This window comes from Suillus fuscotomentosus (genome assembly GCF_016647785.1).
Source record: "Suillus fuscotomentosus strain FC203 chromosome Unknown F5891scaffold_54, whole genome shotgun sequence".
NCBI lineage: Eukaryota > Fungi > Basidiomycota > Agaricomycetes > Boletales > Suillaceae > Suillus > Suillus fuscotomentosus.
In genome coordinates, this window is record NW_024539566.1 from 159,323 (window position 1) to 171,645 (window position 12,323).

The 12,323-nt window shown below is 47.3% G+C and overlaps 4 protein-coding genes across 4 annotated transcripts; 2 read left to right on the forward strand and 2 right to left on the reverse strand.

Annotated features, from left to right (window-relative positions):
* Window positions 1-1,709: 1,709 nt before the first annotated feature.
* On the reverse strand, window positions 1,710-3,595 carry F5891DRAFT_1130238 (MFS general substrate transporter; the record flags this gene model as incomplete). The annotated part of the gene is made up of 10 exons (XM_041364497.1): window positions 1,710-1,782; window positions 1,842-1,955; window positions 2,014-2,074; window positions 2,131-2,318; window positions 2,377-2,587; window positions 2,638-2,854; window positions 2,910-2,926; window positions 3,037-3,260; window positions 3,338-3,391; window positions 3,450-3,595. 10 exons carry the CDS (start codon window positions 3,593-3,595, stop codon window positions 1,710-1,712), a joined length of 1,305 nt encoding a protein of 434 aa, XP_041222123.1.
* Window positions 3,596-4,314: 719 nt separating this feature from the next.
* Window positions 4,315-5,805, forward strand: F5891DRAFT_1175128 (ribosome biogenesis protein YTM1; the record flags this gene model as incomplete). The annotated part of the gene is made up of 5 exons (XM_041365699.1): window positions 4,315-4,589; window positions 4,640-4,746; window positions 4,808-5,384; window positions 5,435-5,514; window positions 5,610-5,805. Exons 1-5 carry the CDS (start codon window positions 4,353-4,355, stop codon window positions 5,803-5,805), a joined length of 1,197 nt encoding a protein of 398 aa, XP_041222124.1. The 5' UTR covers window positions 4,315-4,352.
* A 2,246-nt stretch (window positions 5,806-8,051) lies between these two features.
* Window positions 8,052-8,765, forward strand: F5891DRAFT_1053043 (uncharacterized protein). Its single transcript, XM_041362562.1, has 5 exons — window positions 8,052-8,106; window positions 8,160-8,359; window positions 8,389-8,390; window positions 8,419-8,434; window positions 8,504-8,765. Exons 2-5 carry the CDS (start codon window positions 8,165-8,167, stop codon window positions 8,507-8,509), a joined length of 219 nt encoding a protein of 72 aa, XP_041222125.1. The 5' UTR covers window positions 8,052-8,106; window positions 8,160-8,164; the 3' UTR covers window positions 8,510-8,765.
* A 2,176-nt stretch (window positions 8,766-10,941) lies between these two features.
* F5891DRAFT_1280579 (uncharacterized protein) lies at window positions 10,942-11,713 on the reverse strand. The gene is made up of 4 exons (XM_041370424.1): window positions 11,628-11,713; window positions 11,449-11,574; window positions 11,235-11,401; window positions 10,942-11,176 (listed from the first exon to the last, which is right to left on the reverse strand). Exons 1-3 carry the CDS (start codon window positions 11,680-11,682, stop codon window positions 11,292-11,294), a joined length of 291 nt encoding a protein of 96 aa, XP_041222126.1. The 5' UTR covers window positions 11,683-11,713; the 3' UTR covers window positions 10,942-11,176; window positions 11,235-11,291.
* Between the last annotated feature and the right edge of the window lie 610 nt (window positions 11,714-12,323).

A 12,323-nucleotide genomic window follows, 5' to 3' on the forward strand; every position in this document is an offset into this window, starting at 1 on the left:
AAGAAGCTGGCCTGCTCCAATCATGCACCTCTGATAGGTACATCGATACCCTCCTCCTTTTCAGGGCCAAGTACCTCATTTGAATCACGGGTGACCGACTAGATGGTCATGCGAAAAATGGCCCGCATCTCAACGTTATGGATGAGGTCATGGGCCATGGTTCGCTGGACCTTAGCCAGCCATCTGTGCCGGTGATGACAAGACCACGGTCTACATCGCAACGACTCGAGATGGGCTAGGTGCAGCGAAACTGAGCTCAAAGCGCCGTGTGAGTAAACCGTGTTTTTATGATGGTTTTAATAGTATCGTGGGGAGCAAGCGACTGCTTGTTGAGCGATGCAAATCCGGACAGGTGAGTCATCGCACTTGGGAGTATGACACGAAGTGCTGCGACGGAGTGCTGGAAGCAAATCAGCGTCGGTGTCCACAAATACTTCCCCGTGGGGACTCATCACACCGGCATCCAGCTAAACTTGATTGATTGTCGGCCGTTTCAGTGTGATGATGTAGTAAGCATAGCATGGATCTCACCCCGAATCCTCCTTGATGCTAATCCAATTGAAGTGAAGACGCAGTCCAAATCTTGTCAGACCATACAACAGATCAAGGAAATCGACTTACCTCTGGAAAAATCTGCCACGTCGAGGTATATCACTTGGTACCCCGGTCCATGGTGTTTACAGTATGAGAGCAGTGACTTTTCCTATCTTGCCAGCTTAACCTCCAATTTTCGGCTCACGAGCTCCTTGGGCTTATATTACGCTTCACACTGAGCGATCAATTTGACACCACACTCCACGTCTACTGCAATGGGCTTTCGCTTAGCACGTGTTTACCGGCGGCAAGTGCTTTCAAGATAATGGATGAGTGGTTTGGAGGATGATGAAAATGGGTGAAATGTCAGGCCTCAGGCTTGGCGAGGAGTGCGTCAGAGATTTAAAGATGTACTTCCGACAAAGTAGACATCAGGGGTAGTATTGAGGAGGACTGTTGCTTGGGCAGCGAGTTCACGAGCGCCTTTCCCTGATCGCGAGTAAACCACTTTAAGCTTTGGCACGAGAGGGCCAAGTGTTCAACGCAGTGCAGGAAAGGTGTCCTGTTGAAATACCATTAGAAGGTGAAATTTGAATGTGCAGACTTCGGAGCATGATGGGTAAGTCAAACAGTTGGTAATCTTGCATGCCTAGCGAAGATACCTGCGCCAAGGATACCCGCGCCAAGGATCGCAGTTCCACTTGACATGAGTATTACTAGAACAAGCTTATGTAGATAACACTCGATTGGTGGATGGACCCGATGGTTCGAGCATATGGTCCTCCTGTTATTTATTCCTATCACTTTCACTATCATGGATAAGCACGATGTACATGGTCATATGATTGGCATAAAATCTGGTTCACATGTTGCATCTCCCAAAATACACTCGCGTCTTCACTCAAAATATGATAAGTACGTATGTACCGTGCGTTTCACGCGATTTTAGACAATAGACAAATGAGGAAAATCAGTCCTTCTATACTTATGCAACCTCGTCCATTGAATGCGGCTTGTGCGTCCAGCTTTCCATGGTGTATTTCGTCTGTCGCAACTTCGAAAGGTTCAAAGCCGAACAGTCGGTGGACGGATTCCAACGTCTGCAGGTAGACAGCCTGATTTTCAATTTGACTTTGTGTGAATGGCCACGAATACATATAATATCTCCAAAGCGTTCATGATATTTCGATCTCGCTCTCGATCATCCCTTTCGCCTTCATACTATCTACCCCCTGATCTCTCTGCATTCTACACATGGCACAGATTAGTAAGGCAGACAGACACATAGAGGAAGAAGAGTCACGTACAAGCCTTCGTCTTCGAGCACAGTTGTATCTCTGATACGCAGGTAAATCATCGGGAAACAGAACACAAGACCAGCGACAACTAGGCACCACGTAGAGAGGAAGATGTTCATGTAGCTGTAAGACCAGGGTTAACTTTCGAACCTGGTCAATCGGTTAAGTGACTAAGACTTACGGAACCCCAATTGCATCCATCCGCCACACAACAGCAGCTCCGGCGCTCTGAATGGAGTGGTCTGTAAAACAAATACAGTTGAGACTCACACCAGGTGAAATAAGAGACAAGGCGTACAAAACCCAGAGTAGATAGCCAGTTTGTTCGTATCATTGCTCATGGCACCGATGAGCCAGAAGCTCGTCGTCTGCCACATTGCGTCCAGCAATCCATAGAATATCATGAGCCAGACATGCGCTGGGTATCTTGGGTCGTAAATATCCATCTTCTGCGAGTCCGGGGGAACGGAAGCCCGAGTGTACGTCCTGAATATAGATCATGAAGAATTAGCGGGAGGGTCTATCTATGCTGGAGAATGCGAACCGTTGGTAATAATAAGCCCAGATGTGTACTGCAAATGTCATCGCCAGTAGGATACCCCACCCAGTGAACGCGCGCACACGTCTCCGGAACCTCTTGGAGTCTAGGATGACACCGATCATTCCACTGCCAATAATCTGCGAGAACCAGTACATGAAGTTATTGAGAGACCTTGCGCGGATGTTAAACAGTGCTGAGTTGTAATCGTTGAATTCTGCCTAGAGGGTAAGGTACTTCAAATAGTGGGAATTAAGAACCACGCACGCCACGTGTAAAAGTAATTACTCGCAAAAAACATCGGGAAGAGCAGGAGGATCATGGGGTCTGTGATGATTGCGACCCATAGACCATAAAATTCGGACTTCCAGGACGGATGGCGAGGCATCGCGACCTTCGTACCGTCCGTGCGAATCATCTTGTCGGGATCGGCCATCAGAAGAGGGATTGTCACCCCAAGTATTGTGAGAACCAGGATCCCGACCTGTGCAGTAATCATGATTAGTGACAGTGCCAATGGAGCGTTTGGGAAGACCAACATATGTTCCATTGCTGACTTGGTGGCAGACGAATTGAATTAAGAGGAAACCATGACGAGGGAGCAGACTTACCGCTATTGGTCTGAAGTCGCAATTGTAAGCTGGTGTCAATGATGCACCACAGTACATACCGTTGAGTGGATATTTTGACCGAAGGACACGGCAGCGCCTACGACTGCTCCCATGTTGAAAATGGCCCAGAATATACTGATAAAGATGCCCTTCTGCGCTTCAGTACAGTAGCTTAACATCATTGAGCCTTGAGCGGTCCACAGGAACGCAGCAGTGACACCGAGAAGGGCACCCGAGGTAACAACAAACCAGCCAGCGTCGGGGTGAATGTTCATTGCGCTGGGTTAGGCATGAGGATGTAGACCGGCAGGAAAAGAAAAAGAACTTGCAGATAAGAACCGACATAGAGCGCATACCCCAATGTTCCAAAGAGCAGGGTGCGCTTAGCGCCGATCTTGTTATTGACGGTTCTTTCAAATTTTAGGTTCAATTAATCATCAGATGATCATGGGGATGGAATATTTTTACCCGGAGAAGAACGCGAAAAACGCATATGTCGCGTATACCGCACAAGTTGAATTTGCAGAAGTCGTTGGGTTGAATTGGCCGCCTCCGCCAAGTCCAGTGAGGGCGTTAAACATCCCAGGGCATAAGAAGCAGACAAAAGCAACCATGACAATTTGCGTTATGGGGTGATAGTAAACACCACGCAAGCCCTTTGGTCGTTCATACACGGAGATAGAATCATTATGAGGGTTGTCTGAGCCGCCACCTTTCTCGTCAACGGAGCTGGACATAATACTAAGATGAGGGAATGCTCTAAGGTGAAGAGATAACGTGTAGACGGATTCCTACTTATATACTGTCTGGCAGACGGTGTATTGGATGTATTCGTGAGAAGGCGGGTTTCGAGCCGCGGAATAGCAAATTCTCACCTGCTTTGCTCTATCATGTTCCAATCTATTTAATAATAGGTCAGTCAAGGTCGCGCCGCGAAATGATGTGAGTGAGCCCAGATAATGATAAGGGGCCAGGTTGCATACGATAAAAGATTCAGAGATTGAGCATAAAGCTTTGACGGTGTGCCTGTTGAGCAGATAAGCTAACTTACTTTGGGACCGTCGGTGCATTTAGCATGCTGGTTTGTCTGCAACAACAAGTACGGACAACGGTAACAGGTGAAATACGTTCTTGAATCTCTAATAAACACATACGTGTGACTTGCAAATTATGATTAGTGCAGATGAATGTTGAAATGTTGAAGCTTGATGTCAGCGACGCAAGTACACCGGGTGGAGGCAGAAAGACCAACCGAAGACTTGTTGGACTTGTGCGTGACATAAAGTCTAAGTGACCGTGACACCATCACAGAAAAATATGAATCTGACGGTTTCACTGAACGAGTGTACGGTATCGAGCTCACCATCAACCATGGCGTCATTACCATCCGCAGTGCCCTCGCACCCAGTCGTATTCACGACTCAAACACCCTATACACTCCCCTCCCAAAAATTCATGATCCCCTTGGACTGGAAACGCTACCAGCTCTCCCAACTCATCAACAAAGCACTTGACCTCCCCAAGCCTATTCCATTTGACTTCCTTGTCCATGGCGAGATTCTCAGAACGTCCCTTTTAGAATGGCGCACAGAAAAGGGTGTTGGAGAGGTGAGCCAAGTGATCAAGTCATTTGAGAGAGAGCCTAACGTTTATGACAGGAAGATACGTTAGAGATCGAGTATTTTGAGAGTGTGATGCCTCCTCAGCGGATGTCCGAGCTTCCACACGAAGATTGGGTATCTTCAGTGTCATGTCGAATACCTCAGTATGTTGAGCCCGTACATCACTTCGTGATCCATCCGCTAAACCTTAAATTATCACCACAGACACTTCGCCACAGCATCCTATGACGGTCACCTACGTCTCTTCGACTATTCGCAAAATCTGGTTCTTGATGCTTCTGTGCACCAATCACCCATCACTTCCGTCTGTATAGTACCATCCCCGCCATCAGACACCGAGTCTCGCATTCTAGCGAGTTCGTCGCATGACCTCACTGCGTGTCTTACGCGCATATATCTGGACTCAGAGACTCCTACTGCATCCACTGTCGCTTCTCTACATCTTCACACCAGCCCACTATCCTCCATATCTACTGATGCATCTGGTTCACACATCCTCACCTCTTCGTGGGATGGCCTCATCGGTGTCTGGGATACTTCAATACCCGATGACCACCAAGTCAATTTGGAACGCGGTGATGATAGAAAAAAGCGGCGTAAGACTGTACCCGCAAACATAAAACGGAAAGCACCGATAGCAGTACTAAAATCGCACACTGCACGCGTGTCAAAAGCAATTTTTGCTGCAGGTGAGCCTGCGAAAGGTAAGGCCTATAGCTGTGGTTTTGACTCGACGGTGCGAACCTGGGATGTCGAAAGTGGTGTATGTATGAATACCATTGTAAGTCTTATCCCCCATTATCGAAACTCAAACTGAACATATTTTATTAGAACGTGCCTGAGCGTCCAATGCTCGACCTCACTGAAACCCCCGATGGAACGTTCTCCTCGCTGCATCCACGGACCGCACTGTGTCTATCTTCGACCTCCGTGTTTCGTCCCTCTCATCCTCCACGGGCGTTATGATGCACCCCGCGACTCCATCCTGCATTGCCACATCTGAAAGTGGGAAAAATCAGGTTGTCACTGGCAGTTATGATGGCGTTGCGCGGTTATGGGACCTGCGGAGCACGAAAGGCGCTGTGACCAGTTTCAGGGTATGGGATGGGATGAAGGTGCTTGCGGTGGATTGGGTTGGGGATGTGGTGGGCATTGGAGGCGAGGGCGGGATGGAGGTATGGAGAATAGCCGGGGGATCCTAGGTTGTTAAAAAAATTCAATCGCCTGGAGTTGGAACGAGTCGCCTTGACTTTAGCGCATTGAAGTCAGATATCTGCCAAAGTTTGGCAAGATGCGAAATTCATGAGGTTTGCACGTACCTACTATGAGTAGTACTGTTGTGTCGTTCACCCTAGGCTGTGAACTACATGAAAGGCTCCAAGTAGACCTGGTGTTTGATGTGTTTGAATGCTAAAGCGTTAATGAATGGCGAATTATTATACAGTAGTTTTCGAGTGTATTAAGGAATTGAATATTGAACTTCGACAAAACGGCGATGCAGCGCAACCGCGTGCGCGTGCATTTCTGACTACTTAATGCCTTTTCTATCGAGAGTTTTCGTCGAATGGCGCAAATGTAGTTTTGTTTGAGATCCAGGCGATAAGGAGGTACTCCAGGATCGCAAGGGTCTGCTGGCGGCAGGAAAAGGAGTTTTAGTGGAACACGCATGTCCTTTAGGATAATAACAGTGAGCTCGCATGTTCCGTTGCGGGACAGCAACGTATTGTGAGATATCCATATCAAATCTATCTTTCTGCTTGGCCAAAAAGGTACTGTGCAAAACTTACCTGCTATGACGATCGTTAGAAAGGCGCGAGAGCCATCGGGAAGGGGCAATAGCATTGAAAACGGCCGCCGTCGACATTGTAGAATGCGCGTACATGAGTGGGATCGAGCCATAGAGAGAAGTCGGTGAGTTTGAGAGGTAAGAGAGGTATTTAAAGACATCTACGTTGTAGAGACGGAAGGGGTCCGTGTATTCTTGGGAGGAAGAGGTTTGTGTCGTGTTGGGGGGATTCCATGCTGCGGGGTTGACTTGAAAAACGGATCGTCCTTGTATCCACATAGTTAAAATCCTCGGTTCTGAAAATACTCCATGTGCAGTAAGCCGTGCCTGTTCAATATGACCCATTCTATGCCGCCCCGGTAAAGCGTGATTTTGACAGAGTTGAAGTCGACGATGAGCTTCATATCCGTCTTCGGTCCATGAACAGCCTTAACTTTCCCTGTCAATCATCCAGGGAACATCACTCAACAAAGGTTCTCCGTCCACTGAGCAACTTCGCTATACTGTTTCCTCAGTCCGTCCTCTTCATCTATTCGAACGTGCACAATGAAATCCTCGTATATGATAACATCAAACGCGAATTTGACGTTGGGATAGATGGACGAGTGAACGCTTATAGTGATGAACCCTGGTTGATGAGGGCTAGGTTCTGGGGTTTGGATTGAGTATGAGGAGTTCCATGACGATGAACATTTCTGATATCATGCTGCGAGGGCACATCCTCTGCGATAGAAACCGAACTGGGAGCATGTTTGGAATTCTGATTGTTTGAAGGCGAGGGCTGTTGGGAGAGAAGGAATAGGAGGATAGTCCCTGAGACCACGATGATGAGTATCCCTGGGACCAAAATTACCGCACACTGATCGGGCCTTATATAACGTTGTAAGGCGTTGATTGGTCCGATTGATCGAGTGCGCAGGTGCTTGAAGCAGACAAACATTAAGTCAACGGTGCTGCAGTGCGTATGGCAGACATAGGGAGAAGCTATCTGCAAGGTTCAGGGTGAGTGGGTTTTCCGGGCTCCACAGTGTACGTCCGCTGGTGAGTGTAGATGCAATGCTTCAGTTGTGCCAGGCAGTACAGGAGCTTCTATTATATTGAAATATTGGTAGCAGTTGGTGTCCAAAGCACCATAAGTCTGTGGCATACGTCAGCTCATTACATAATATCATTAATGTCGGCGTTATGTAATCATATGGGTTGTCACACCTTGAAAGCTTTCATATCTCTTCTGACGCGTAGCTGACAAGCTCTGACGACTTGAAGGTGTTCCTTGACCACCATCCCTACGCTCCGCTCAGAAATGATTACCCTGAGGCTAAGAATGCTCAGCAGTGACCAATACCTGATCTTATGCAAATACCAATTTGTTCATCATCCTTCCTGCTGAATCACTACAACCCGCTATTTCCGTTGGATTTGATTGTCACGCGCCACACCGGGCCTGCGCAGTGCAGATTTCCAAGGAGATGTATTTCATTAACAGAGCCACATGTCTCGCGGTATAAAACTTTCTCCGAGTGTAGTTTCTCCGCTAATGAGAACAAGTATAAAATCAACGCGGTCGAGTTGAAAAGGCCCCAGAGACGAACGTCTACTGTTACGGTAAGTAACCCTTTTACGCCACACTCTGCGCATTTCATCGAAGCGTCATATAATAACTCTAAGACTTTTTCATAGCAACTTCGCGCACATTTGCACGATCAGACTTTTGTCGGTACGTGGCTTTCTCACACGTTCACATCATAGTCTGAAGCATAGTTATACCAGATATCATGAAGTTCGTTCAAATCGTTTACCTCACCATCCTTGCTACTTCCGCCGCCGCTTCCACTCCCACGAGGGCGAGGGCACCAGCGCCTCCTCATGTAACCATAGTGTGCCCAGGCCCATCCCAGTGCAGCCCTCGACCAATAATGCCAGACTGCCCAACAGATTCATGGCCTTTCGATTGGGGCGATCAGTGTTGGGTGTGTTGTAGCTGGGCCTGAAGCAGTCAATTGAACCTCTCAGTCGTTTTCCAAAAGACCGAGCACTTAGCACAAGCAAGATTTCTCAGTGAAGCATAAATAGAGATGCACCATTGACCTCTTCTGAACCGCGTCCGTGACAAGCTCTAACAACTTGAAGGCATTACTTGACCACTATCCCTGCGCACCACTCAGAGATGGCCAACGGCCATGCATTGTTTCGAAGCCATTGGTGTCACAGTGTCCGAAGATTATTCAACTGAGGCAAGGTGCCAACCTAGGGAGTGAAGGTGATGCTTTCAAGACCGTATGTGTACTTTCAAGGGAATCAAGTTGTTTTGTTCTTGAGGTTGGGTGTAAGTGCAATTCCTGCTATATAGTGTATCCTGTACCACCGATACCGTCGTCCCAGCATCTTTATGGTGCGGTTGTGGTCTATTTTTTTTTCTTGTTTGTTTCCTGATGCCGTAGTTGCACTAACAGCATTGTGGGTGAGTGTAAAAATTATCACAACCTTTGGCGGCTGAGACTCATGCTTTCACTCGAACATTTAGTTATGTGCATGCCCGACGCGGCAAGTATAAACTACCTTGAGCATCTCAGGGTGTGCTGATCTGTAGTCGGTGCAGGTCGAGTGTATCGTCAGGTCTTGATGGGGACTAACCATGTTTTTCTATCTAGCTTGCAGTCACTTGCCCTTTGCCTTCGTGTCATTGAATGTACTCGGTGAGTGTCCAGCATACATCCCTATTGTTCCTCCCTCATGATGCGACTTTCAGCGCTTTCTGCATGATGCCCCATATCCTGTATGTGCAAACTGGAGCGTTTCAGATTTTTGAAATCAACTCATTCTAATCGAAGCTTTGCTGCTCTTATAAAATTGCCGCCGTCTGTGGGCCCGGTGAATTTTTTCGCAGACACGTACTGACTCTGCTCCATAATCCATGAGATGTAGCAGCATTATCGACGTTCTTCGCTGGGTGCACTGGTTTAGGTATTTTCATACTCAGAGCATTGGCAGGATGGGAACGGGTGAGGTGGCATGCCATATTTGCAATTGTCAGTTTCGTTGTCAATCCAATATATGGAGGCTACGTACGACTGACTCCAGATAGCAATTTCTAAATCAGGCCCATGCAGTACCTATTTTGGTCTACCTTGAGAAATTATGGACGGTCTCAAGACTCAGGTGTGTATAACTTTAAGCTGGACTCTATCTCTACTTAGTTCCTGAAGGCCTGACCCCTGAAATACAGGGAAATACTAGATTCCTGGCGCTTTCTGCTGGGTTACGACAACCCACTGGCTTGGTTTAACTACTATCACCAACTTGACACGCCTCAAGCCTGCACGCGGATTGCCAAGGAGATATATTTCATCAACAGAGCTGCGTGTCTTCTCGGTATAAAACTCTGAGTATAGTTCCACAACAAGTGGAAAATCAGCGTGGTCCAGTTAAAAAGGTCTCAGAGACGAACGTCTGTTACGGTAAGTAACTCTTCTACGCCACACTATGCGCATTTCATTGAAGCGTCATACAACAGCTCTTTTAAGACTTTTCATAGCAACTTCGCGCACATTTGCACAATCAGACTTGTCGGTACGTGGTTTTTTCACACGTTCACATCATAGTCTGAAGCATAGTCATACCAGATATCATGAAGTTCGTTCAAATCGTTTACCTCACCATCCTTGCTACTTCCGCCGCCGCTTCCAGTCCCAGTAGGGTGAGGTCAGCAGTACCTCCTTCTGAAAGCGCGGAGTGCCCAGGCCCGGCGTTTTGCATCCCGGGATCACCTCCGAAATGCCTGGAAGGGTGCTGGCCTTTCGATTGTGGCAATGAGTGCTGGGTGTGTTGTTGTGATATCTGAGGCAGTTAGTGGAACCTCTCGGTCATGTTTGCTCTCAATGCAAGTAAACTGTGTGTCATATCGTTTTACAAAAGATCGGGTGTTTAGCACTGCAGACAAGATCACTATGTGAACGTGGATCTGTAACGGACTGATGGACATTTGTCCGCTATGGCAGTAATGTTGTCTTTCTCCTGCGCTGAGAGGAGTGAAATGGATGGCGGGACTGTTCAGGATACGTGGTCAGCACGCATATTGTATTATTCAAGCTAGACAATCCGAACCTAGAGAGTGCTAGTGAAGATCAACTTTGCGGTATACTCGAACTGCAACGCTACCACCTGCGAAGATCTCTTGGACTCTGAACAAGCCTCTGTAGGTGATGACGCTGCGACTCCGGTCAGATTGGGGGGCATCACGGGGAGAGTGAAGGTTTGGTAAGTGTGTAAGGGAATGACGCTACCTGTGAGGATCTCTAGAATGCACCTCGCAGGTGATCACGCTGCGACCTGATGAACACCCGATATCGAGTCTGCCCAAAGATCAATTTGCGCAGGCTGGATATCGGGAGTACTTCGTGGGCCTGCAACGAGTCGAATTCCAGATGGTCTGACAATCTCAGCGAACCTTGAATAAAATAAATCTCCTGTGCTGGGAAGGGTGAAATGGTTCAGTGTTATATCGTATCGTAAAACCAAGACGCAAACCTAGAGAACTAGTGAAGGAGAAATACTACGATCTACTCAAAATGCGGTGTCGCCACCTGGGAAGATCTCTTGGACGGCTTCCAGCTGCTGTTCACAGGTGATGACAATGCAACTCCGATCAACGCCCGATATTAGGTGCTGCTGAAATGAGCTCTGTCATTGGTGACACCAATTGGGGGTACCGCGTGGATCGGTGACGAGTACAAGTGGACAGATGATGCTTGTTTGGCTGTGGTGGGTGCTGGTGAGGAAGTAAAGGACTGTCAAAAATACGTGGTCATTACCTGTATTGCCATCTAACCAAGGTAAGGCACGAACCTAGATCCTAGAGAGTGCTAGTGAACGCGTCCAGCTCTTGTTCGAAACACAACGCCGTCACCTGATTGAGTCCTCGGAAGACATAGAGCCGTACAAATCTGGCAGTAATGCTACAATTCCGATTTCAGGTATTGTTGAAGGGAAATGAATAGGAATATCTGATGCTTCTGCGAGAATGTCAATAACGAGCATCCAACCAATCAAATATACAAACCCAATGTGAAATTTTGAAAAACGACCCTGCGAAACGTAGCGTCACCACCTGCTGTTTTTCCTGTCATTTGCGAAGCAAAAATGACATCAGGTGATGGTACTGCGAAGGAAAATAATATCAATTTCCCTGGGAGAAAATTGAAATCAACGACGAGCATCGAATGAAAGCAGGATGCGAACCTGCAGAGAGAAGTTTTGAAGAGTGAACCTCGAAGGGCAGCGATGCCGACTGCATGGATGATATCAAATGATGACACTGCCATCAGTAAACCGATGAGTCCTTGATATTGTACCCGTGCGAATTGTAGAGGGGTAGAACTCTGCCGCTGCTAAATATTTTCATGTATACCATAAGAAATCTGATTTGCCGCTATATAGCCCGGAGATCTAGAGTAAGATGAGCAGTGCACAACAAGGTTATGATGTTCCTCCATTGCAGCTGACCAGGGTGATAAGCCTACTTACGCCAAATATTTTGGCCATTGTCATTTTGCCTTACTTCCGCTTTACACTACAACTTCATCCACGACATTCTCGTGGGAAGTACCTTTGGCACTTGTCAACTAATCTAGAATAGCACTAGATTTTGTAACAATGTCCTGACTTGTGGCCGTGAAGATTAACAAGGGATGACAGCGCACACCTCTCAACCTGTTTCGTGACTCTCCTTTTCCGCCGTCTATACATTGGATCAAACTACTATTTAACATCTTCCCATAGGAAGAGCCTTTTGCGTTTGTCAACTCATCTAGAATAGCACTACAATTCCTAACAAAATTGCGACCTGTCACCATCGCAGTATGTATTGTACTCCCGGCAGTGTTGATTGTTATTTTCCTCCATTATCAAGTGTTGATCTCGCGAGTCAGCGGCATC

Excerpts from the sequence above, each read along its gene's own strand:
- F5891DRAFT_1053043 (XM_041362562.1), top strand. The coding sequence starts at position 8,165 with ATGAAGTTCGTTCAAATCGTTTACCTCACCATCCTTGCTACTTCCGCC.
- F5891DRAFT_1280579 (XM_041370424.1), bottom strand. The coding sequence starts at position 11,682 with ATGCAGTCGGCATCGCTGCCCTTCGAGGTTCACTCTTCAAAACTTCTC. Across the intron at positions 11,575-11,627 it reads TTCAAAACTTCTCTCTGCAG|GGAAATTGATATTATTTTCC; the intron begins GTTCGCATCCTG and ends ATTTTCTCCCAG. Across the intron at positions 11,402-11,448 it reads TTTTCAAAATTTCACATTGG|AAGCATCAGATATTCCTATT; the intron begins GTTTGTATATTT and ends ACATTCTCGCAG.